Source organism: Ovis canadensis, chromosome 2 (assembly GCF_042477335.2).
Source record: "Ovis canadensis isolate MfBH-ARS-UI-01 breed Bighorn chromosome 2, ARS-UI_OviCan_v2, whole genome shotgun sequence".
In the NCBI taxonomy this organism is placed as follows: domain Eukaryota; kingdom Metazoa; phylum Chordata; class Mammalia; order Artiodactyla; family Bovidae; genus Ovis; species Ovis canadensis.
In genome coordinates, this window is record NC_091246.1 from 35,524,670 (window position 1) to 35,549,447 (window position 24,778).

Genomic DNA, 24,778 nt, shown 5'->3' on the forward strand with positions numbered 1-24,778 from the left:
AGGGAAGCCAGAGTTCAAAGCAAGCATGGGGGACTGGGAACACCCGGGAGAAGAAAGGACAGTTGTTGTGAGTGCCACCCTGGGACCTCTCCAGACTCCCTTACTGGGGTACACCATCTTCCTTGGAAGAAGTGATCAGATGCACATATGGCTTGCACACTCCACACCACCCTGTAACAAAGCTCTGGGCAGAAACAAAGACATCAACAATTCCAGAACCTTCTGAGAAAAGCTATATTTGAGGGTTGACAGCCCTCAAATCCCCAAAATCCTACTTCACTTTTCAAGCATCTTGTGAAGACAGTCACCCTTCCACTAGAGAGGGGGTGATCTAGCCTAGTGAGAAACAGTCTCAGCCTATGATTCATTCTCAGCTTTTGGTTGGTTATCCTGTCCCCTGCTTTATTTTTGGGAGCACATTTCCTGCATCTCCATAATCTCTCAGAGCTTGGCACATCCATTCAGCAAAGGTTGAGCCAATCATGGATGATTTTGGCCTAAAATGAAATGAGTTTCTTATTTCTATTTTGTAGGACACAAACCTCATGAATATGTTTACCTGATGACTTACAAAGCCTAATCTACTATAGCTTTAGCGTGCCAGGATATGTCGTGTATGTGGTGTTTACATCTGCCTACTTCTTGCCTTTATGTTGTTACAGGTGCCTGGAAAGGATGTGTGGGAGGATGTCTGATTTTTGTAGAGAACACAAAACAACCCTTCGGTACATCATCTGGGGCATTTTAATAGCAGGTAAATAGCAAAAGAGAATGGGATACTAGTGTCTCTTTTCCAGGTTCTCTCAAATATCAGTTTTCTGTAGAAAACAAATAAGTCTTGCATTCCCTGAATCATCTCTGAGTCATCCAGGGAGGAGAGAATTTCACCAGAAAGCCCCTGAGTGGTGGGTCTCGGCTTGAAATGCCCATGTAGATAGCTGTTCTGCGTGATAAGTCACTTCAGTTGTGTCTGACTCTTGCGACCCTATAGATTGTAGCCTGCCAGGCTCCTCTGTCCATGGGATTCTCCAGGCAAGAATTCTGGAGGGGGTTGCGATGCCCTCCTCCAGGGCATCTTCCCAACCCAGGGATCGAAGCCAGGTCTCTTGCACTGCAGTCAGACCCTTTGCCACTGAGCCACCAGGGGAAAGCCCCATGTCCTGTTTATGCAGCCAGCAGCTGACTTTAGATTACCTACTCCCATGGTCTTTATTATTGTGGTAAGGATTTGAGGGTTGGATAATGCAAATTCAGGTAACTGGAAAAATGATGATAATCACAAGGCAGCAACCTAACTGAAGGGGTGATATAACTGATCAATTAATGCTTTATGTGAACACAGAACAAGGAGGAGCCTAGGGTCACAAAGCCCTCTCCTCCTACCTGAAAGCAGGACCAGGTGTCTTCACAGATGAGCAGGTGTCCTGCTTTGACTCCCTCCAAACAAAGGGTTCCAGGGCCCATTTCAAGGAACATTCCTGTCTATAAAATGTGAGCCCTCCCACTCCAGTCCATAGACATTAATCCAAGATGGCTGACCCCAAGAGGTCAGTGGTTTTCCGGTCTCACACTGACAGAACAGGGAGCATCAGGGTTGAAAACATGCTTGCTTGCTTTCTACCAGACCAGACAGTATTTTGCAGACCATACTAAAAACCACACAGCTATTCCATTGTAGTACAAAGTAAGCAGATGGCGTGGCCATGTGCCAAGGCAACTTTATTTGTAGACTACAAATACAAATATACAAATACAACTGTACTTGCCACCTACAAAAACAAGTGGCAGGCCAAATTTAACTTGCAAACAAAGCCATGTTTGCCAACTTTTAATGAAAACCTTGTGTTCTTATCCCAGAATCTCCTCTTCTAAAGCTAACAGCCTGGTCATCACCCACCTCTTTCCTTTAGAGATTCTGTAGCATGTTAATGTTGTGGCGTTCAGAGATTTTCCTACTCAAGTTTAGGCCAAATCTGGGCCACAAACCAGGAGACTCAATAATTTTTGCCAATGGTTGCTTTGATGCCTGGCCTTTCTCTGTAGAAGCTCATCTTCTGAGTCTGGGTATCAGAAAAAGTAGTCAGTACTAAGCAAGGGGCTTCCCTGGTGGCTCAGATAGTAAAGAATCTACCTGCAGTGCAGAAGACCTGGGTTCGATCAATAGGTTGGTAAGATCCCCTGGAGAAGGTGATGGCAGCCCACTCCAGTATTCTTGCCTGGAGAATTCCATGGACAGAAAAGCTGGGGAGCTGTAATCTATAGTGTCACACAGAGTTAGACTTAGCACTAAAGTGACTTAGCATGCACGCACTAAGCAAGAGCTCCAGTGATCAAGCAACAAGATTCAGGAATTCAGAAGTTTCCTTAAGAAAAAAATCTGGCACCCTGTGCTTCTAGCATTCTTGGAGAGACTATTAAAAAAAATAATAATAAAGGAATTTAACCCACAATACAATCCTTATCATCAGAATGGCCAATAGCTATGTCAAGAGCACCACTGTGTTCAATGGTTTTCTGGTGGGCCCTGCCCTTGGCTGAGCCAGATCAGTGCTGGAGGCTGGTCTCCAGCTGACTGGTGATGTTCACTGTCTGTGTTTGCTTCCTGCACAGGTTACCTGGCCCTGGTGATCGCAGCCTGTGTGATGAACTTTCACAGAGCCCTTCCTCTTTTCGTGATCACCGTGGTTGCCATCTTCTTTGTGGTCTGGGATCACTTCATGGACAAATATGAGTCTCAGATAGCCAGGTTCCTGTCTCCAGGCCAAAGGCTACTGGACAGCCATTGGTTCTGGCTGAAGTGGTAAATGCACTCAGTTCTTTTCTTGTGGTTGAGTGGGATGTTAGTCTTTTCCAACACTGTTCCATAGATTCATTCTGAAATTGCTTCCTCATTGATGGGATATTGAAGCTAGAAACAACCTAGGGAATAATCCATTAAAAAATTTTTTTTAAATCTTCATTTCACAAGCAGGACACGAAGGCCTAGATCAGGCAGTGATTCATGCAAGATGTGCTCAAATGCCCCTACAAACTGCTTTCATTTCAAGTGCTACTAAATGATAAAATGTTGTCCAAAAGTTGGGATGGTTCTGACTCGAAGCGGTGACTCTCTGTCTGGGCATCTGTAAATTAATAAAATCAACTCTCTCTTATAGGACCCCTGTCCTGAAGGTGACTGTTCAGGGCTTTTCTTTCAGCCTGTCTCTTTGGGAGCCCCCCTGTCTCCAGGTGGCCCTACAGGGTAGGACCCAGAACCCATTCTCCTCAATATGGCCAACATGGGATCTACCAGGAAAGTTCACACATTCTTGGCCTAATGACCAGGGTTGTACAATCCCAATAGAACATCCTCTCCAGCTCTGCCATTTACTGAATCACTCCTGTTGTGCCCACTGGGTTCTCCAGGAAGTCAGAACCAGGTCTAAAATCCAACTTAGCTCTCCGAGGCTTGGGTGGGTCCCCCAGTGCAGAGGACACATTTCAAGTTCTTCCTTGAAAGGAAGAAGGTAATACTTCACCCATCTCCCTAAATGGAGGAGAGAATTCCCAGCATCTCTCAGGAAGAAATCACCAGATTTCTTCTCTCGGCATCCTTTCTCCTCTCTGACCCCTTTATGACTACTGCGCCAGCAAAGAATCCAAGCGTTTGGAATATTGGGGATACATTGCTTCATTTTTTGACTATGTACCTTTCTAGCTACACCCAAAGAGAGTCTCTTGCAATTTCTAGAAGCATAATTTCCGAGTGCCAGTATGTGTTACTCGATATGTTTTGTTTGTACATTTAAGCCTAATTAAGATTTCCATGTTAGCACAATAAATGATGCCAAAGCATCCTTCCTGGTTTTCTTAGGGTGATATGGGGCTGCCTGATCCTGGGAGTTATTCTCTGGCTGGTCTTTGACACTGCCAAATTGGGCCAACAGCAGCTGGTGTCTTTTGGAGGACTCATAATGTACACTTCCCTGACATTTCTATTTTCTAAGCACCCAACCAAAGTAAGTATGAAATCAATCATTTTTTTCTCCTTTTTTTCCCGCATGTGTAAATTGCTCAAAGTAATGAGTATGAAAGAATTGAACCGCTATTCCATATTTTTCTTACCTTGCTATGATATTTTAAATGGCTAAGGTGCCCTTTTCCTGAATGTTAATAGTTCTATTACTCTACCTTTTTCATTCTCAGTAATTTTCCAGTTGTTCAACCAGTGAGATACTCTCTTCTGTCAAGTCTGATTTATACTTCTGTACCCCCATCCCCCTGTTACATACAAAGAAAACTCATCCGTTTTGATCCAAATTTCTTCAGGCCAGTAAATAACAATATTCTACCATTGGATTCTGCAGTTTATCAAATTTCTATTTGCCATTGAGGCTATTTTACTCCAAAAATTTGTCCTTAAGCAGTTTTGTTTACGTTGAATTCAATTCTCATCCTTGTTTTATCATCCCGGAACCCACTAAATCAGCAAGAATTATCAGATATTAAAACTTTCACATATGATTCATAACAGCAAACTTTACTAGCTGAAAGTCTGAAGACTTTACTGGCTGAGTGATTGATCCAAAAAAAGAGAGAATTAATCAAAGACCAAAGCCACTTGATAAGATCCAAATTGCTTTCCCTGTTTCGGTGAACATCCCCACTGTTTTCTGTGCCTCCAGTCCCATAGTTCTTTGCAGAGCAGTCATCTCTGCACCAAAAATAAAAGCACTTGATTGTCCATTTACATGCTGCCTGCTTTGGGACTGCATTAGAGTTAATTGTGAAATTACAGTGAAATGAAAGCCCCTCCACAGGGTGGAATTTCACTTAATTCACTTACAAATTGTCAGATCAACAAACCCTGGACACACAGAGAAGTCATGTTCAGCCTTTCCATTTTCCAGATGGGAAAATAATTATATGTATCTAATATTTACCACATGACCAGAAGACCGGATCCTTCCTCCTTTAATGACTCTACTAAAACTACTCTTCATGCCTAAGTGATTTTATCATGACAAAATGGTTACATATGTTTCCAGGACTGAAGGCTTAAACTCAGGTTTAAGAAGTAGTACAATTCTGAGATTTTTAGTATAATTCTAAGGAGGGATTCTTTGCTCACAGCTGCCTTGGCCTCTGAAAGAAGGTGAGTCACAAGCTATATCTGAGAAGCTTCCAATAAAATAGTGATCCTCTGGTAATTTATGCTGAGTTTAGCATTCATTTTCTAATAAGATATCTCTTCTTCTTTCTGCATAGGTTTACTGGAGGCCTGTCTTTTGGGGAATTGGGTTACAGTTTCTTCTTGGCCTTTTGATACTAAGGACAGAACCTGGATTTATGGCTTTTGATTGGTTGGGCAAACAAGTTCAGGTAAGTTCGGTTCAAAGGACCACCTTGTTTTTTATAGTGCTTTTAACATTTGAATATAATCCTTAAGATATGTTAGAAATAAGTTTATTTATCTGCATTCAGTTCAGTTCAGTCACTCAGTCATGTCCGACTCTTTGAGACCCCATGAACTGCAGCACGCCTGGCCTCCCTGTCCATCACCAACTCCCGGAGTTCACCTAACTCATGTCCATTGAGTCAGTGATGCCATCCAACCGTCTCATCCTCTGTCGTCCCCTTCTCCTCCTGCCTTCAATCCTTCTCAGCATCAGGGTCTTTTCAAATGACTCAGCTCTTCTCATTGGGTGGCCAAAGTATTGGAGTTTCAGCTTCAGCATCAGTCCTTCCGATGAACACTCAGGACTGATCTCCTTTAGGATGGACTGGTTGGATCTCCTTGCAGTCCAAGGGACTCTCAAGAGTCTTCTCCAACACTACAGTTTAAAATCATCAATTCTTCTGTGCTCACCTTTCTTTACAGCCAAACTCTCATACCCGTACTTGACTACTGGAAAAACCATAGCCTTGACTAGATGGACCTTTGTTGGCAAAGGAATGTCTCTGCTTTTGAATATGCTATCTAGGTTGGTCATAACTTTCCTTCCAAGGAGTAAGCATCTTTTAATTTCATGGCTGCAGTCACCATTTGCAGTGATTTTGGAACCCCCAAAAATAAAGCTAGCCACTGTTTCCCCATCTATTTGTCATGAAGTGATGGGACCAGATGCCATGATCTTAGTTTTCTGAATGTTGAGCTTTAAGCCAACTTTTTCACTCTCCTCTTTCACTTTCATCAAGAGACTCTTCAGTTCTTCTTCACTTTCTGCCATAAGGGTGGTGTCATCTGCATATCTGAGGTTACTGAGATTTCTCCGGGCAATCTTGATTCCAGCTTGCTCTTGATTCCAGCTTGTGCTTCTTCCAGCCCAGCATTTCTCATGATGTACTCTGCATATAAGTTAAATAAGCAGGGTGACAATATACAGCCTTGACTTGCTCCTTTTCCTATTTGGTTGAGTCAAATTTTAATTCCATACATGAGTTAGACAAATAATTTTGTTTATGTGGAATACGTTAATCTGCCAAGTTCATTATTATTTTGGCTGTCCCTTACCCATATCATGGGCTTCCCTGCCCATGGGAGACCTGGGTTCAATCACTGGGCTGGGAAGATCCTCTGGAGGAGGGCATGGCAACCCACTCCAGTGTTCTAGTCTGGAGAATCCCCATGGACAAAGGAGCCTGGCAGGCTACAGTCCATGGGGTAGCAAAGAGTCGGACACAACTGAGTGACTAAGTACCCATGATATCCCTTCTCTGTCTCATTTGACCCCTGCACCCTGTCCCAGGGCCACTCTTCTAAGATGCTTTCCCAAACAGAAAAACCTACTACTATGCATCCAGTAGTAACTAGTACCCTCCATGTACCATCTATATTTTCTGGAGCAAAGTATCACACCCAGCTTATTCTTTAGCACCCTAGAGTCAGAGTGAATGTCAGAAATGCCAGGAAATCTGTATGCAGCTACAGTCCTAAAATATACTTCCCAGCCATCTACTGGAGGGGGAAAGCTAGGAAAATTAACTCTCCAAGTCTCTCCGCGAGTTTTCTGGGTCCTCACTGCAGAGCCTGGTTGGTCTTGTGGATGTTAACTACTGTTTCAGTGTTTGTAATGATCTGCTCTTTTCTTTTCTGTAATTCAGACATTCCTGGGGTACACTGATGCTGGTGCTTCATTTGTCTTTGGTGAGAAATATACAGACCACTTTTTTGCATTCAAGGTAAAACCAAACACTTTTTTTCTGTGTAGACATTTCCTTTTCAGTGACTTCTTCACATGCAGATGTTCAGATAGACCCTAATTGACCAGACCCAGGCATGTCACAGGGGCACAGCACAGCACCATCCTTTCTCCTTTACAATTTACCTGAAGTCAATGGGCTGAAAATACATTATTTTGTTATTATAACATTAAGGAAGACTTCCCTAGTGGTCCAATGGCTAAGACACTGAGCTCCCCATGCAGGGGGTCCTGGTTCAATGGTCAAGGAGCTAGATCCCACATGTCGCAACTAAGATTATGCATGCTACAGTGAAGATCAAATATCCTGCCTGCCACAGCTAAGCCACGATGTGGCCAAATAAATAAATATATATTTTTTGAACATTAAAGAGAACACGTAGAGGAAATCAGAAATAACAAAACATAGGCAGATCTCAGAGATGTTGCAAGTTCAGTTCCAGACCACCACAGTAAAGTGAATATCACAATAAAGCGATCACACAAATTTTTGGTTTCCCCGGTGCACATAAAAATTATGTTTACAACTCTACTGTCATCTATTAAGTGTGAGATAGCAGTATGTCTAAAAAAAAGTACATACCTTAGTTTAAAATCACTCTATTGCTAAACAATGCCAGAACAATCACAACAGTAACATCAAAGATCACTGATCACCATAACAAACATAGTCATAATGAAAAAGTTTGAAATATTATGAGCATTACCAACATGTGACCCAAAGACACAGAGTGAGCAAATGCTATTGGAAAAATGGCGCCAATAGACTTGCTCAATGAAGGAGTGCCACAATCTTTCAATCTGTGAAAAATACAACATGCAAGAAGTGCAATAAAGTGAAGCACAGCAAAACAAGCTATGCCTGTACCTTGGGGAGTTGCATAACATTTGCTGATATACTTATGAAAGCTCATATGGGGTAATAGGATCTGAGATTTCAGGGGAAAGAACATGAGGTACCTGGCAATGAATAGACATATGGCTGCTAATGCCTTCCTGGTCCAGGCTCAGTGACAGCTCTGCACTCAGGAAACTTCTTAATCCCAGACAGACTGGGACAGCTGGTCACCCACATCAACCTCTATTCTTACAGAACCATCCCCGTGCTAAACCTTTCCCCTCTTTGCTTCAGTACTGCTTTCACCTTGGCAGGCCTTCAGGCCGGGCCTTCTCCCAACCGCAGGAAGGAAGGCAACTTGGTGACTTAGCCCCAAGGTCAGGCTTAATCAATTCTCACAGCCCCAGGAAGCTCACCTTCCTCTGGGAAGTCCCTACAAATCCTTGTTGATGAGTCAGAAAAAGCATTTGGCTTTTTCTTCAGATTTCTTTTTTATGGCATGCTATTGTTCCTACATTTTTTAATTGTTTTCTCACTCATGGACTCCATTTACCTCCAAATTACCTCGGCCAACTGCTATGCTGAATCTTTTTTTAAACTACTGATTTGATACTTTGGTGCTGAAATAACTAAGCCATCTGTGAAAGGTCCAGTGTTTGCAAACTGAGATAGAAATATGTTCCTATCATAAATTGAATCCAGAATTACAAAAAATAAAATCACAAAGAAGGTGGAACTTGCTGTTCAAGCTGCACCACTGTCTTCAGACCTCCCCACCACCACCACCACCAACAACAAGAACAACACCTGTCCTCTCCTCCAGGGCATCCTTTCTGCGAGAATAGATTCCCTGTGGGAACATTAATGAGATGAGCCCCTTTAACTCCTTGAAGCTTTCAGGAAGACTCTGCCTGCCCATTAAAGCCAATAAAAGCACATAAATGAGTGCATTCTGAATAATGGCACAAACAGCCTTTTAATAGATTGTTCTAAATTAGATCCTGTACAAATTGTCCTCAGTCCTTCTGTGTCTCTGGTGGCAGCTTGTTCCTGGCCATTTAGCTAGGAACAGAGGAAAAGGGAACAATGGAGTAGGGGTGGTGAGGGATCCAGACCACAACCCGGTATGATTCACGCAGGGTAGAAACCGCTCCCTGTAGAAACGCAAGCTGCATGGAAGGCATCCAAAGAGCATCAGGAAAAGATCTAGAAAAAGACAATCTTCATTAACACAAAAGTAGACTAGTTCCAAAGTCTAATCTTTGTATAATGATTCAAAAGTCTATAAGTAAAATATTCATTATTCTAAAAACTAAATGCATGAATGCTTGCTCTATAGGAGGCATTATTTAAGTACCTACTGGGTCACTACTATAAATAAAGACCTGAGGTTGCTCGCAGTTAACCTTGATCCAGGTTGTTCTGATAATAAGTAGTGAATCCTATGTCTGTTGAATATCAGAATGACAAGGATATCTGCCAGTGGTTTTCAGTTTCTTGATCTAATTATTGTAAGTTTCGTCCCCAAAATGTCATTGCTTCTCTAGAAACTGAAGTAAGGAAAGCCCATCATAGTAGGATTTTTTAAGTTTCCTATGAAATAAACTCAAGTTTACTCTGAACAAATTAAAAGAGACTGTATGTAGATGAGGAGGTTGCCTGATAAAAGTGTTCTTTATTCAAGAGAAGTTTCCAGTATTTTGATGACATTTCAGAGGGGGAAAAGGAGGCAGAAAGAAGGAGATTGATCTGAAACCTACTAGTACTGCTGGGATTAGTGTTAACCTGTGGCCACTCTTGTCCTCCACCCACCCCCAGGTCCTGCCCATTGTGATTTTCTTCAGCACTGTGATGTCCATGTTGTACTACCTCGGATTGATGCAGTGGATCATTAGAAAGGTACAGGGACTAGAAGGAAGTGGGTGACAGGGGTCAAGCTGATTATCTCAGGGACAAAGTCTTGAATGTCTTTTATCTGGATTTTTACAAAGTGCCTTTCCCTTCATACCAAGATCCACTCCTACCCCAAGGTATTAGATTCAAACCCAAAACTCCTCCATGGATCTACAGAGGGGATTTTATCTCCAGGACTTCTAATAATGCTGTGACTTGCGACTCCCTGGACATCTTCATGAAACCTCAGCAGTTACTCCGTTAACCAAAGAACTGACTTCAAGAAGTCAGGACCAGATTGTCCTTTCATCTTGACTATCCAGCCATGCCTTACACAGAGTCACTGCTTACCCTCAGATGATAACCCAAATGGATCCTCCTTGTTTAGGAGTTGTTAGAGAATCAAAGGAAGAAAGGAAAGCTGCTCTTCTCTCATGAGGGGCTTTTGACAGCATGCAAAAAAAATTTTTTTTTTAGGTCTGAAAAGTTCATCTCAGTCCTGCTGCCCCAACAACTGTCAGTCCTACATCATGTTATATCACAAAACTCAGTAATTTGTAAGTTAGTTTAAATGCACTCGAGAGCAAGGCAGCGTATAGAGGTTTTCGGCACAGCCCCAACCCTCCTTTGATCCCTGTAAATAAATAAAATGGAGAGAGAGCCAGAATAACAGCAGGATTAAAGGTTTCAGCAAGAGTTCCAGAGTGCATAATTTTCTGACTATCAGTTGAAACACTTAGTATTCCTGTGTTTCATGTCGAAGCAGGAAGGAAGGAGAGAGGATGCAACAGAAAGTCCCCATTCTCAGGTGGGCCCTACAGTCTCTGGTTGGAAGAACCACTACAAAAGTGGGACTGTCAACCATGTTTGAGACTTAGTGAGAAAAGACCAAACCTCAACTATATCCCATTACTTATTAGCTAAGCAATCTCTGACAGAACAACTAAACCGTCCTGTGCCTTGGTTTCCTCTTCTGTAAAATGTGTCTAACTACAGAACCTCCCTGAGAGGGTTATTATAAGGATTAAATTCACTAGAACAAGGGCTTAAAATAGTCCTTGGAATGCTGTGAAGACTGACATGACTGTTAGAAAATATTAAAACTTATTACTTGAAAAAAAAATCAAGATATTACTTATACAAAATAGACATTTCAAGAGACATTCATTGTATAGTGTTCAAAGAATATACAATGACTCAGACTTCAGTTCAGCTCAGTTCAGTCACTCAGTCATGTCTGACTCTGAGATCCCATGGACTGCAGCATGCCAGGCCTCCCTGTCCATCACCAACTCCTGGAGCTTGCTCAAACTCATGTCCATCGAATCAGTGATGCCATCCAAATACCTCATCCTCTGTCAACCCCTCCTCCTCCCGCCTTCAATCCTTCCCAGTGTCAGGGTTTTTTCCAATGAGTCAGTTCTTCATATCAGGTGGCCAAAATGTTGGAGCTTCAGCTTCAGCATCAGTCCTTCCAATGGATATTCAGGACTAATATCCTTTAGGATTGACTGGTTTGATCTCCTTGCAGTCCAAGGGACTCCCAAGGATCTTCTCCAACACGACAGTTCAAAAGCATCAGTTCTTTGGTGCTCAGCTTTCTTTATGATCCAACTCGCACATCCATACTGGAAAAACCATACCTTTGACTAGATGGACCTTTGTTGACAAAGCAATGTCTCTGCTTTTTAATATGCTGCCTAGGTTGGTCATAACTTTCCTTCCAAGGAGCAAGTATCTTTTACTTTCATGGCTGCAGTAAACATCTGCAGTGATTTTGAAGCCCAATAAGGAAAGTCTGTCACTATTTCCATTGTTTCCCCATCTATTTGACATGAAGTGCTGGGACTGAATGCTATGATCTTAGTTTTCTGAATACTGAGATTTAAGCCAACTTTTTCACTCTCCTCTTTCACTTTCATCACGAGGCTCTTTAGTTCTTTGCTTTCTGCCGTAAGTGTGGTGTCATCTGTATATTTAAGGTTACTGATATTTCTCCCAGCAGTCTTGATTCCAGCTTGTGCTTCATCCAGCCCAGCATTTCGCATGATGTACTCTGCATATAAGTTAAATAAGCAAGATGACAATATACGGCCTTGACATACTCCTTTCCCAATTTGGAACCAGTCTGTTGTTCCATATCTAGTTCCAACTGTTGTTCCATATCTAGTTCCAACTGTTGCTTCTTGACCTGCATACAGGTTTCTCAGGAGGCAGGTCAGGAGGTCTGGTATTCCCATCTCTTGAAGAATTTTCCAGTTTGTTGTGATCCACACAATCAAAGGCTTTGGAGTAGTCAATAAAGCAGAAGTAGATGCTTCTGGAACTCCCTTGCTTTTTTTGATGATCCAGCGGATTTTGCCAATCTAATCTCTGTTTTTTCTGACTTTTCTAAATCCAGCTTGAACATCTGGAAGTTCATGGTTCATGTACTGTTGAAGCCTGGCTTGGAGAATTTTGAGCATTACTTTGCTAGCGTGTGAGATGAGTGCAATTGTGCAGTAGTTTGAACATTCTTTGGCATTGCTTTTCTTTGGAACTGGAATGAAAATTGACCTTTTCCAGTGCTGTGGCCACTGCTGAGTTTTCAAATTTGCTGGCATATTGACTCAGACTTACCATTCAAATAAGATTTGATCAGCCTGCTTTATGCACTGTATAATGAAAACACTAGGTGGTGTTTTGAGGGATTCCAAGGAGCTCCAGTCCTTTCTTTCTCAGTGCAGAAAGAATTCAGTGAAAGGCATGATTTATTAGAATAGGACGCTTACGAATTTTACAAGCAGACAGGCAAGAAGGTGCCACGCCCTGAGAAACTAGTGGGCTACAGTCTTAGAAGAAAAGGAAAAGTGCAGAGAGGGAAAAGACCATGTCCTTCCTCATTCTTGAGTAGACACCATGCTTCCTTCATCAGCTCCTCCTCCGTGCTTGGCAGAGGAGGTTTTGGCCCCACCAGGTCAAGCCAAAACTGTCATGGCACTGCGTAAAATTATTTCACATCTCAGTACAATGAGGGTCTTTCATTTTGAAGTGTCACCTTTTCATAAATTATTGTTTTTATGTGTGCAGAGAGCATGTTACTGAACTTGCTGGGCAGGATGTGGGTCTCACGCCACCATTGTTTCATTGTTTGGGGGCAATGTCTTGTACTTCTGTTGCAGGGTTTGTTGCTAAGCAAGCTTGCTTGGTTTTATGCTTAAGCAAATCTGCTTTCCTGAGTAATCATTAACTTACAGGAGTCTCCCCCCCCACCTTTTTTTTTTTTCTATTTGCAATCCCTTAGTGTGATTTGCTATTTAATCACCTACTTTGTCCCTTTATTCTGTCCCTATCAATAATGTATATATATTCAAGCTTAGTACAATTGTTGAAGTCCTCCGTATTTTCCTCCATTTTAAAGATTTTTATCCCTACTTTGAAGTTCTGTGTGTACAAACAGTTCTTTACTGACTTTATCCTTGTTTGCCTTTTAGGTTGGATGGGTAATGCTAGTGACTATGGGAACATCTCCTGTTGAATCTGTAGTTGCTTCTGGCAATATATTTATTGGACAGGTAAGTTATAATATCAAAAAACAAAACATCTGCTAAAATGGATACTCTTTCCAGAAAGAGGAAAAAAAAATTTTTTTAATGACAGTGTTATTTCCTTTACTGTAGGAGGAAGATATCAAGATAAGGAACCCTCAATATTAATAATGTGCAGACTCCAAGGGGAGAGAGAGAGAGACAGAGAGAGCTCTTCTAAAAGAGTCCATGCCCTAGTGTGGAATTTGGGTTCTTGGAAGTTTATGGAGAGGAAGAAAAACTGAATCATTTTATCAAAGCATAGGGCTTCTCATGTATAGATGCTCAACAAATCTTTTCTGAATTAATTGAGTTGTTGAGGTTTCTGACCCACCCGTCAAAGGCTAGCAGCTCATCTACTCAAACGGAGTTCACCATTCGTCTTGAAGCTGCAAATATGTAACAGGCAGCCTCGCATTCTCTAGTACTAATATAAAGCTTGTGGCAATGAGAGAGACCAAGAAAGGCTTTCCCCTGGGAACCATGCAGCCATATCAGTACTTAAGCTCATTCTCAACTTATCTGAACCATCCAACAGTCTCTTTGCTGAGCCTAAAGAAAAATGCTGATGAGCAAAAGCATTTTCACCTTCCTTATCTATCACATGCATTTTTGCCTGAAGTCCATTTAAGCAGAGAAATATGTTGCCAAGGGGCATCTCTCAAAATGGCAGCATTCCTAAGGGATATATAAGTAAGAAACCCTCATCACTTAGGATACATAACTTCAGGCAGAATGGAATCACACACCAAGGAAACCAGGTATGAATACTTGCTAGCATGGCTATGCAAGGAAACTGAATTTGAAGCAAAAATCAAGTCACCCCGAAAAACACATGGCCCCAAATTAAAAAGCTTACAATTGCTCCAGGCAGCTAAGCCTTCTGATCGGTAAGCCTAGCTTACTAGCCTAGAGCAGAGTTCTTTCCCTAGTAGTTGAAATTATTATAATTATAGTCATAAAATCCCTTAGGACTAATTAGGGCACCATCTTGAGCTGATTACTCCTACCTGCAGGGTAAGAGGGCTCATGTACTGAGTTTCTATTTAGTCCATAAATTGAAGCTCAACACACTCAATCTTATAGAACAATTAGAAATAATGAGGGGAAAATTGTAAAATTGCACACATGCTCCTGTTGTGCTCAATTTGACACTTAATATGTACTTAATATGCTAAAAGTACAGCTATTATTTATGGAGAGTCCCACACCGTAGGCCACCTGCCCTCCTTAATGGAACTCAAGCCTTTATAACTATATTCTAATCGATGCCTTTCCATGCAAGTAGGGGTGGTTCTCTGATTTTCAATTAGGGAAGGGCCCATGGGCACCTGTCTTTGTTTTTGCTGGTATTTTTTAATACTTATGTCTTTGTTTCCCTATGGTATCAGCAAAGAAGTTAGGGTATGTTGAGATGAAGCTGGGAGATGGGAAGTCACAGAAGTTTGGGAATCATAGTTCCCAAAGCCAGGCCAGTGGATAGAGAGTTACTTGGCCCATGGTTGTCCAACTTTAGAAAAGAGTACCAAGTCCTCAGAGTCCAATCCTAGGGTAGGCAGGAGCCTTACATAAACTGGCCTTGCAAACTTCACATATGACTCTGTATATACACTGCCCTAGAGTCCAGAAGACCCAGACATTGATAGTATAGGTTCTTAAACATGAACACTCATCAGAACCACCAGCAAGTTTGTTAAAACACTGCTGCTGGACCCAGCCCTAGAGTTTTCCATTAAGTAATTCTGAGAATCTGTGGGTCTAACAAATTCCTGGGTCAAGCTGATGGAACTGGCCTGAAGTCCACTCTTAGAAATACTGCTATAGAGAATGGAATTTTGAGTAGTAGCCTCTCCTCCTCAGGGAACATTTAATCTGGTCACTTTGTATTTCCAGACCGAGTCTCCTCTGCTGGTCCGACCGTATTTACCCTATGTCACCAAGTCTGAACTCCACGCAATCATGACCGCTGGGTTCTCTACCATTGCCGGAAGTGTCTTAGGTGCATACATCTCTTTTGGGGTAAGAATGTTTCAGGCTTAACTTATGGAAAAATTCAATCTTTTTTTTTCTTTGCTATTGTTATTTCAGTTCTTTCCTTTACTACTGCTGCCAGATAAGGAGCCAAAAAGAGTATCCCTTTTTGCTGTATAGATGGTCACAGTTCTTTTGGCATTTGAATAGAGTGACCCCAAGGAGCTTTGGTGTTTCACTTTCATATCCCAGCCACCTAAACACGAACTATATCCAACCATACCAGAATGAAATCTGGTATTTCAATCATAACCTCATTTTATGAGGTTACTTTGGGTGAAAATTTAAATATGTAAAAAAAAATTTAACAATTACAGACACTAGTTAAAGGCCATCTAGGTCAGGGATTAGCAAACTGTGGCCCAGGGACAAATTTAGATCACTTTGGTTTTTGGTTTTTTTTTAATAACTACAGTTTAATTGGAAGCCAGCTATTCCTGTTCATTATCTAAGCAGCTTTTGAGCAGAGTTGAGCAGTTGTGGCCCCAAAAGCCAAAACTATTTACCCTCTACAAAAAGCTTTTCCTGACTCCTGGCTTACAGCAGAGATTCTCAAAATCTACTTCACATTAGAATCACCTGGGATTTTTTAAAAGCTTTTAAAAGCCCTAATGCCCAGGTCCATACCCCAGAGTAATTCACCCAGAATCTCTTGGGATGAGACCCAGGCATCAGTATTATTTTTCAGTCCTCAGATTTCATTGTTTAGCCCAGTTTGAGAGCAGTTGGTCTATGGGATGGGGCTGAAGAATGTTATGGTAACTGATGCACATGCCTCGAGCACAGAGCTTACAGCCTCCAATGGAGAAATGGAGTAACAGCTGTTGCGTGGTCCAGCTGATGAGGAATTCTTATAAGATAGGCAAGTTTCAATCCAGGACTTCATCCAAATCTTACAGAGCCAATCAGTGGGAAGAGGAAAGACAAAAAGGGTGGTGACCTCAGGAACAGCAGTTTGACTCATGCCCCAGATGGTTGGCTGTAGGAATTCTGCCACAAAACTGTGCTGGATGGAATGGGAGTGGGGAGGGAGGAGCAGATTCTATAATTCTGGAAACACAGGGAAGAGAATCCAGAAACAAGATGAGGTTGTGGGAGGGAAGGGGAAAGAGTTTAAGCAGAACTGCAGTGAGGAAAACAAAACTAACTTACAGATTAAAGGGACTCTGAATAAACGGATATTATGTAGAGGCACAAAGGACATCAGGAAACCAAAAGGGAGATGGAGAGGGGTGTATCCATGCCTGCACCCCAGATACCCATCACCTAAATTGATGACATAATGAAATAGCTTTAGGGGCTATTTGAACATTCAAGAGAACAGAGAGGTAGAGTTATCTTCTTTGAAAGTTCCTAAACACAGGATTAATTCTCTTCTGAAATGGTAAATTTTGGTTTGTGCTTCTCCAAGAGGATGTGGTCAGTTGATGCCATGTCCTTCCTTCTCTCAAGTTGATGCCCGGGAGATGACTAATTGAGCTTTACCAAGCCTCCAAAGAAACACTGATTTCTAGCACAGAATCAATGCCTGCCCATCACCTCCCTTGTAAGGTGTTTGGGTCATTCATTCTAAACACAACAGAAAAGCTAAACCTTAAACTGGTCTTTCTCTTGAAATCACAGGTTTCATCCTCTCACTTGTTAACTGCTTCAGTTATGTCTGCACCTGCAGCATTGGCTATTTCTAAACTTTTTTGGCCTGAGACAGAAACACCTAAAATAAACCTCAAGAATGCCATGAAAATGGAAAATGGGTAAGTGGGACAAGTTCACCTAGTTAATAGTTAATTACTACCCAAGTAGCAAGCTGGGGGTGGGGAAGGAGAGTTTTGTTCCAGTCCAAATTCAAAGTGCAGCAAAAATTTTATTAGCAGAGAACACAGTGAATTAAAGTGAATTTAATTTCCCATAACTATGTAGACTTCATCCAAATATCTTCTTTCAGCACTCAAGGAAATCTCCCCCAACTACCAGTACCTAAATGTCAATACATTTCCTTGACTGTTCAGGTCTTTCATTTAATTAACTTCTTTTTAGATTGAAGTATAGTTGGTCTGTGGTATTATATTAGGTTCAGGTGAACAGATAGGTAATTTTAAATATCATGTAAAGTTCATTGTGGCCCCCCGGTAGCTCAGCGGTAAAGAATCCGCCTATAATGCAGGGGACACAGGAGACATGGGCTTGATCCCTGGGTCAGGAAGATCCCCTGGAGAAGGAAATGGCAACCCACCCCAGTATTCTTGCTAGGAAAATCCCAGATGACAGAGGAGCACGGCAGGCTGCAGTCCACAGGGTCACAAAGAATCAGACACAACTGAGCAGCTGAACCCACACATGGGCTTCATTGGGCCATGATTTAAGACTGTAGGAGAATCATAGGATCACCATTTCCAGAAGTTTCTTATATAATAGGGATGATGAGATGTGATATTAGTATTCCTAACCCCTCTTAGGTTCATTTACTATTTGCTCTTTTTGAAAGAAAGAGAAAGGGGTGAAAAAAATAAGGAATTTAGGATGTTCAAAAGTATGTCATTATATAACAGAATTTCAGTTCAGTTCAGTTCAGTTCAGTCGCTCAGTCGTGTCCAACTCTTTGCGACCCCATGAATCACAGCATGCCAGGCCTCCCTGTCCATCACCAACATCCAGAGTTCACTCAGATTCACGTTCATCGAGTCAGTGATGCCACCCAGCCATCTCATCCTCGGTCGTCCCCTTCTCCTCCTGCCCCCAATCCCTCCCAGCATCAGAGTCTTTTCCAATGAGTCAACTCTTCACATGAGGTGGCCAAAGTACTGGAGCTTCAGCTTTAGCATCATTCCTTCCAAAGAAATCCCAGGGCTGATCTCCTTCAGAATGGACTGGTTGGATCTCCATGCAGTCCAAGGGACTCTCAAGAGTCTTCTCCAACACCACCGTTCAAACACATCAATTCTTCGTCAACCAAAGTTTCTGAGATTCATCCATTGTTTGTATATAGAGAATCATAACCATGTGTGGAAAAGCAAGTTGCCAAAGTATATATATGGAATATGCGGATTTCACTTATAAAGCTAGCAAATGTGTAAACTAACACAATATATTATTCAGGGGTAAAGAAAATTAAAAAGAAAGGGAATCTTAAGCAAATCTTAGTGGGCCAAGTACCTCTGAGATTAGAAAGAAGATGTGATTAACATGGGAGTGCTCAAAGCTGATGTGACATTCCATTTCTTAAATGAGATGATGGATGCATACACAGACCGTCCTTGAATTGTTACTTTTTATACTGTGAATTCCCGGGTGAACTCCAGGAGTTTGTGATGGACAGGGAGGCCTGGCGGGCTGTGATTCATGGGGTCGCAAAGAGTCGGACATGACTGAGCAACTGAACTGACTGACTGACTGATACTGTGAATATTTTATAAATATTCTCTGGAAGCCATCAAATATAATTGTTTAAACCTATAATATTTTATTCTCTCCCATTTTTTTATTATAAATTATTTTCCCAAGTTAAAAGAGTGGTATAACACTTAGACACTCATAGGCCCATCACCTACACTCAAAAACTAAATCCTTTCATGATTTCATGGAATTCAGGTGAGTGAGTATTTCAGCCAGGACATGGGTCTGAGAGTTCGTCTCTCCATTCAAATAAGCTCCGATTATGCCATTTCTACACCAATGATGTCCATCCACTGACAATCTTTCAGTAATTCTGCAATTGCTATTTTTTGATAAAGTGATTCAAGGAATCTCCTAGAAGCTGCAACACAGGGAGCATCCTCATCCATTTCCCTGGTGGCGAACATCGCCGTGAATTTGATTGCCTTCCTAGCCCTGCTGTCTTTTATGAATTCAGCCCTGTCCTGGTTGGGAAACATGTTTGACTACCCACAACTGAGTTTTGAGGTACAATTCTATCATATTCCTCCTCCTTTTCATTTCTGCCAACCTTTGTTAAAAATAAAGCTGGTTTATGAACTGTCTATAATATACTCTAACTGGCTATAGTGCACTCTTCTACCATGTACAGACTTACCAGGAACCCCACAACTTCCCACCCCTCTCTCCTCCTTCCCCCAACACAGAATCATTCATTCCTGACTCCTTCCCCTAAATCCTTCCTTACTTCAAATGACCAGTTTCAACCTTTACTCCTAAAGGATAAAGAGAGGCTAGAGGAGGAACAGGGATTTCTGTGCCTAAGGACACAGAGGGGATGGGAACAATCTGGTCACAGGCATGAGGCCCAAGAACTGGAAGCAAATCACTGCTCTAATGAGGTCTTCTTCTTTTTTTTTTTTTTTTTGTAGGTAATATGCTCCTACATCTTCATGCCCTTTGCCTTCATGATGGGAGTAGACTGGCAAGATAGCTTTATGGTTGCCAAACTCATAGGTTATAAGACATTCTTCAATGAATTTGTGGCTTATCAGCAACTCTCAAAATTGATCCATTTAAGGCAAGTGGGTGGACCCAAATTTGTGGATGGTGTGCAGCAATATATGTCGGTGAGTACATTTCCTTCCCAATATACTTCAACACATACATACATTCATCAAATAGCTGCTGGTGCCTCTGTGTGTCAGGTACCATGCCAGGTATTTGGGGTACATCAGAGAAGAAAACAGGCCCCAAATCTTTGACTTCACGATCGGGTTACATTGAGTTAATCACAGGGTATGCATGTGCGCATGAATGTATGTGATTGTGTGTAGAAAGAAACACAGCTAATCTTTACCACTGTGATCATTTACTTTTGAGCCACTATCAGTGCAAATCCATGAGCTGGGATTATAACCAATAGCTCAGCTGGTAAAGAATCCATCTGCAATGCAGGAGACCCCAGTTTGATTCCTGGGTTGGGAAGATCTGCTGAAGAAGGGATAGGCTATTGACTCCAGTATTCTTGGACTTCCCTGGTGGCTCAGCTGGCAAAGAATCTTCCTGCAATGCAGGAGACCTGGGTTTGATCCCTGGGTTGGGAAGATCCCCTGGGAAAAGGGAATGGCTACCCACTCCAGTATACTGGCCTAGAGAATTCCATGGACTATATAGTTGCAAAGAGTCAGACACAACTAAGTGACTTTCACTTTCACTTCACTTTCACATCAGATGTTTATGGAATGTCTTCTTTGAGCACTGTGCTATGGATGGCTGCCACAGTGTTAAACGAGTGATAAAGCTTCTGTTCTCATGGGACTCATCATCTAATGATCATGAAGTTCTCTTTCTTCTTGTTTAAGAAACTGATCTCTGAGAAACTGCCTAAGCGCCGCCTAGTGCCTGGACATATTAAAGAGGCGGTGAGACACAACAACGATCCTCCAAGTGAATGAGGGAAGAGAAAAAGCTCAGGCCCTACAATTATGTCATGATTTCAGGTCCATAGCCTGCAAGGAGACGCTCATGTCTACTTGGCCTTGAATGGGATGAGGGCATCCAGGTGAGGCTGTTATTTCAGCCATATTTGCAGCTGAGTCTCCAGCTTCTACTTTTCTGAAGAACAGAATTGTCACACATGGAAACTCTTAGGGAAATGGCAAACATTTCCTACCACCACCATTACTCATCAAAACAATCTGCTTGGAATTAATGTCCTAGGCACATATTTGGCTTTAAAGGGAAAGGGAAGGAAAAGCATGCTGTTCAAGGTTCTAACTGAGACTGCCCACCTCTGACCATCTCTCCCAGCCTCCCAAACACCAAACACGGATTACTCCCACATGTTACACAAGCATACTCCAGGGCAGTATTGATTTGTACTTATGGTCAGGGGCATTCTGACCCACACATCTGAGATGAACAATAGCTCTGCAGGTCTCCTGTTTGTCAAATGTTCATTCTTCAACTGACCACGCAATGGAGCTTCGCCAAACGTCCTCATCGTTTGGATGCTGCCACAAACTAGCTGGCTTCCCTGCCAAAAGTAAAGAATAGGCTAAATTAAGTGAAATGTTTTCCATCCCTGACTGCCGGTTGCCTGGAAAAAGTAGTTTTGTTGTTAAGCAAAGTGAGCTCTCAGCTCTGGCTGTACTAAGCAGGTTTGTGAACAGGTTATTAAGAGGATAGAAATAGAACAGTAGAGCTGATGTGGGTTGGGAGTGAGCCCAACCAGGGGCAGACTCACAGAAGGATATTTGGAGACAGGAACTCAATGGCTTTTGCTGTTGTTGAGTCACAAAAGAGAAAGCATTTTGTTTTTTCAAATGTCTTATTTCCAATCAACCAAATGGGGACGAGTTCTTACAATTTCTGTTTACCAACCAACAAGTGGTGGGAGTGTCCCACCATCTGGAAAAGGTACAATGTGACTAAAGCATAAAACCTGGGTCCATAAGGCAAGAACCCAGTGTTATCCATTGAATTATGCACACTGATGACCTTCATCTAAGTGTTCAGAATGCATATGTAGAGATGGCCAACTGACACGTGGAAAGATGCCCATCACTAATTATTAGAGAAATGAAAATCAAAACTGCAATGAGCACATCCGCACACCAGTCAGAAGGACCATCATTAAAAAGTCTACAAATAACAAATGTTGGAGAGGGTATAGAGAAAAGGGAGCCCTTTTACACTGTTGGTTGGAATTGGTACAGCCACTGTGGAAAATAGTATAGAGGTTTCTCGATAGCTCAGTTGGTAAAGAATCCACCTCCAATGCAGGAGACCCCAGTTTGATTCCTGGGTCAGGAAGATCTGCTGGAGAAGGGATAGGTTACCCACTCCAGTATTCTTGGGCTTCTCTTGTGGCTCAGCTGGTAAAGAATCCACCTGCAATGCAGGAGACCTGGGTTCGATCCCTAGGTTGGGAAGATCTCCTGGAGAAGGGAGAGGCTACCCACTCCATTATTCTGGCCTGGAGAATTCCATGGACTATATAGTCCTTGGGGTTGCAAAGAGTCAGACATGACTGAGAGACTTTCACTTTTCCTCAAAAAATTAAAACTAGAGTGAACATATGATCCAACAATCCCACTCCTGGGAATATACTCAGAGAAAACTGTAATATGAAAAGATACATGCACTCCAGTGTTCATAGCAGCACTATTTACAACAGCCAAGACATGGAAGCAATCTAAATGTCCATCAATGGATGAATGGATAAAGAAGATATGGTACATAAACACAATAGAATACAACTTAGCCATAAAAAAATAATAAAATACTGTGATTTGCAGCAACGTGGATGAACCTAGCTATTATCAGACTAAGTAAAGTAAGTCAGAAAGAGAAAGACAAATACCATATGATATCACTTATATCTAAGGGAAATCTAAAATATAACACAAATGAAATTATTTATGAAGCAGACACAGACTCACAGACATGGAAAACAAACTTACAGTTACCAAGGGGGAGCGACAAAAGAAGGGATAAATTAGGTTTGGTATTGGCAGATAAAAACTACTATACATAAAGTAGATAAACAATAAGGTCCTACTGTACAGACCAGCAAACTAAATTTATACCCTGTAATAAACCATAATGGAAAAGAATACATATGTGTATATAATAAATATATACGTATCTATATATCTGAATCATTTTGCTGAGCAGAAGAAACTAACAAAACAGTGTAAATCAAATACACTTCAGTTTTAAAAATGCGCTCTTTATCACTCCATCATTTTCACCATCTTCTTTTTCTTAGAATAAAGATAATACTTTGCATGTTTGTTTGTTTACACATAAAACGTACCATGGTACAGAACTCAAAAGGTACAAGAGGTGTACAGGGAAAAGGAAGTCATCCTCCCTGTTTCTCTACGATTCAGCTCCTCTCCACATTTCACATCATGCTCTCTGTTGTTAGCAATGCTCTTTGCCCTTGATGACATATCTTGGATGCCTGTGACACAATATGAGCACATCATAACTTATTTCAACCAGTCCCTTGTTGATGAACACTATTACAATTTTTTAGCTATTAGAAGTAATGCTACAATGACTTTCCTTGTACCTGTGGCATCTTTGATCCAGTACAAGGAGAGCTGAAAGAACTATTATTAATTTCCTAGTACAGTGCAGCTCTTTCTATCACATAACCCTTGGGCAAAGGCTAAGTGGAATCATCCCAGCCTACTTTTCCTCTTATTATAAGACCCTACATGGCCACATCTGTGTCCCTCCTTCCCCTAGATCCTCAGAAATGAGGAGCAAATCTTAAGCACTTTTTGCCATCTCCTTCCCCATGGCCTCTTAACAAGCTCGCCTATTTTTGAAGCCAACTGAACTAAATGAAAAAGCAATAGACTGAGCAAGGGACAAGAATGAGCTTTTCCGCAAACAGTGGACTGCCCAAATGCTTGAAATATATTTTTTTTTCCTGTCTGCATGATGATGGAGAATATCAACAAAGGAGTTCTCAGAAATTGTGAAAGAGGAGCTTTTTGCCTGTTCTAGAATTTCATATAAATGGATTCAGGATTCATATTGTTGCATGTGTTAGTTTTTTCCTTTCTATTGCAGAGTAGTATCCTATTTTATGCATGCTGCTGCTGCTGCTGCTACTAAGTCGCTTCAGTCGTGTCTGACTCTGTGCGAACCCATAGACGGCAGCCCACCAGGCTCTGCCGTCCCTGGGATTCTCCAGGCAAGAGCGCCGGAGTGGGCTGCCATTGCCTTCTCCAATGCGTGAAAGTGAAGTCGTATCCACACTTCATTTATCCATTTGGCTATTGAAGGACATTTGAGTTATTTCCAGCTTGGGGCTATTGTGAATAAAGCTGCTTTAAATACTCATGTACAATCTCCTTGTAGGCATATGTTTTTATTTCTCCTGGGAACATTCCTAGGAGTGGTATTATTGATCATACAGGCTGTTATGTTAATTCGATTACAAAAAAAAACCCTGCTAGGTATGTTCATATTTTACGAACAGGCTGTGTCACTTTGCATTCCCACTAATAGTGTATAAGAATTCCAATTGCTCCTCATCCTTGTCAACACTTCGTGTTGTCCATCTTTTTTTGCCATTTTAATGGATGCATAGTGATAGTTTATTGTTTTCATTTAATTTTCATTTTCCTGGTGACAATTGATGTCAAACATCTCATGTGCTTATTTTGGCCACTTGCGTATCTTTCATGAAATCTTTTTATCTGTTTTTTATTGGGTGCTTGTCTTCTTAATGAGTTATAGCATTTCTTTATACATTCTGAATAAGTCCTCTGTCAAATAAATGTAATGTGAGTATTTTCTAGAACCAATTTTGTATCATCAGTAGCTAATACTTTGCCTGACACAATATAAAAGTTATCATTGAGTAGAAA

The 24,778-nt window shown here is 41.6% G+C and overlaps 1 protein-coding gene across 2 annotated transcripts in view; it reads left to right on the forward strand.

Annotated features, from left to right (window-relative positions):
- SLC28A3 (solute carrier family 28 member 3) overlaps positions 1 to 24,778 on the forward strand; it is a 69,842-nt gene that overhangs the window by 39,424 nt on the left and 5,640 nt on the right. The window contains exons 5-16 of one of the 2 annotated variants that reach the window (XR_011254268.1): positions 663 to 754; positions 2,611 to 2,800; positions 3,854 to 3,998; positions 5,248 to 5,361; positions 7,084 to 7,161; positions 9,838 to 9,918; positions 13,386 to 13,466; positions 15,372 to 15,497; positions 17,133 to 17,263; positions 19,241 to 19,409; positions 19,814 to 20,011; positions 20,616 to 20,946. Coding sequence is in view for 1 of the 2 variants with exons in the window: in XM_069575827.1 (XP_069431928.1) it covers positions 663 to 754; positions 2,611 to 2,800; positions 3,854 to 3,998; positions 5,248 to 5,361; positions 7,084 to 7,161; positions 9,838 to 9,918; positions 13,386 to 13,466; positions 15,372 to 15,497; positions 17,133 to 17,263; positions 19,241 to 19,409; positions 19,814 to 20,011 (1,405 nt within the window). In the remaining variant the exon portion in view is untranslated. The remainder of the gene's footprint in view (positions 1 to 662; positions 755 to 2,610; positions 2,801 to 3,853; positions 3,999 to 5,247; positions 5,362 to 7,083; positions 7,162 to 9,837; positions 9,919 to 13,385; positions 13,467 to 15,371; positions 15,498 to 17,132; positions 17,264 to 19,240; positions 19,410 to 19,813; positions 20,012 to 20,615; positions 20,947 to 24,778) is intronic. The other variant, XM_069575827.1, reaches the window with a different exon arrangement.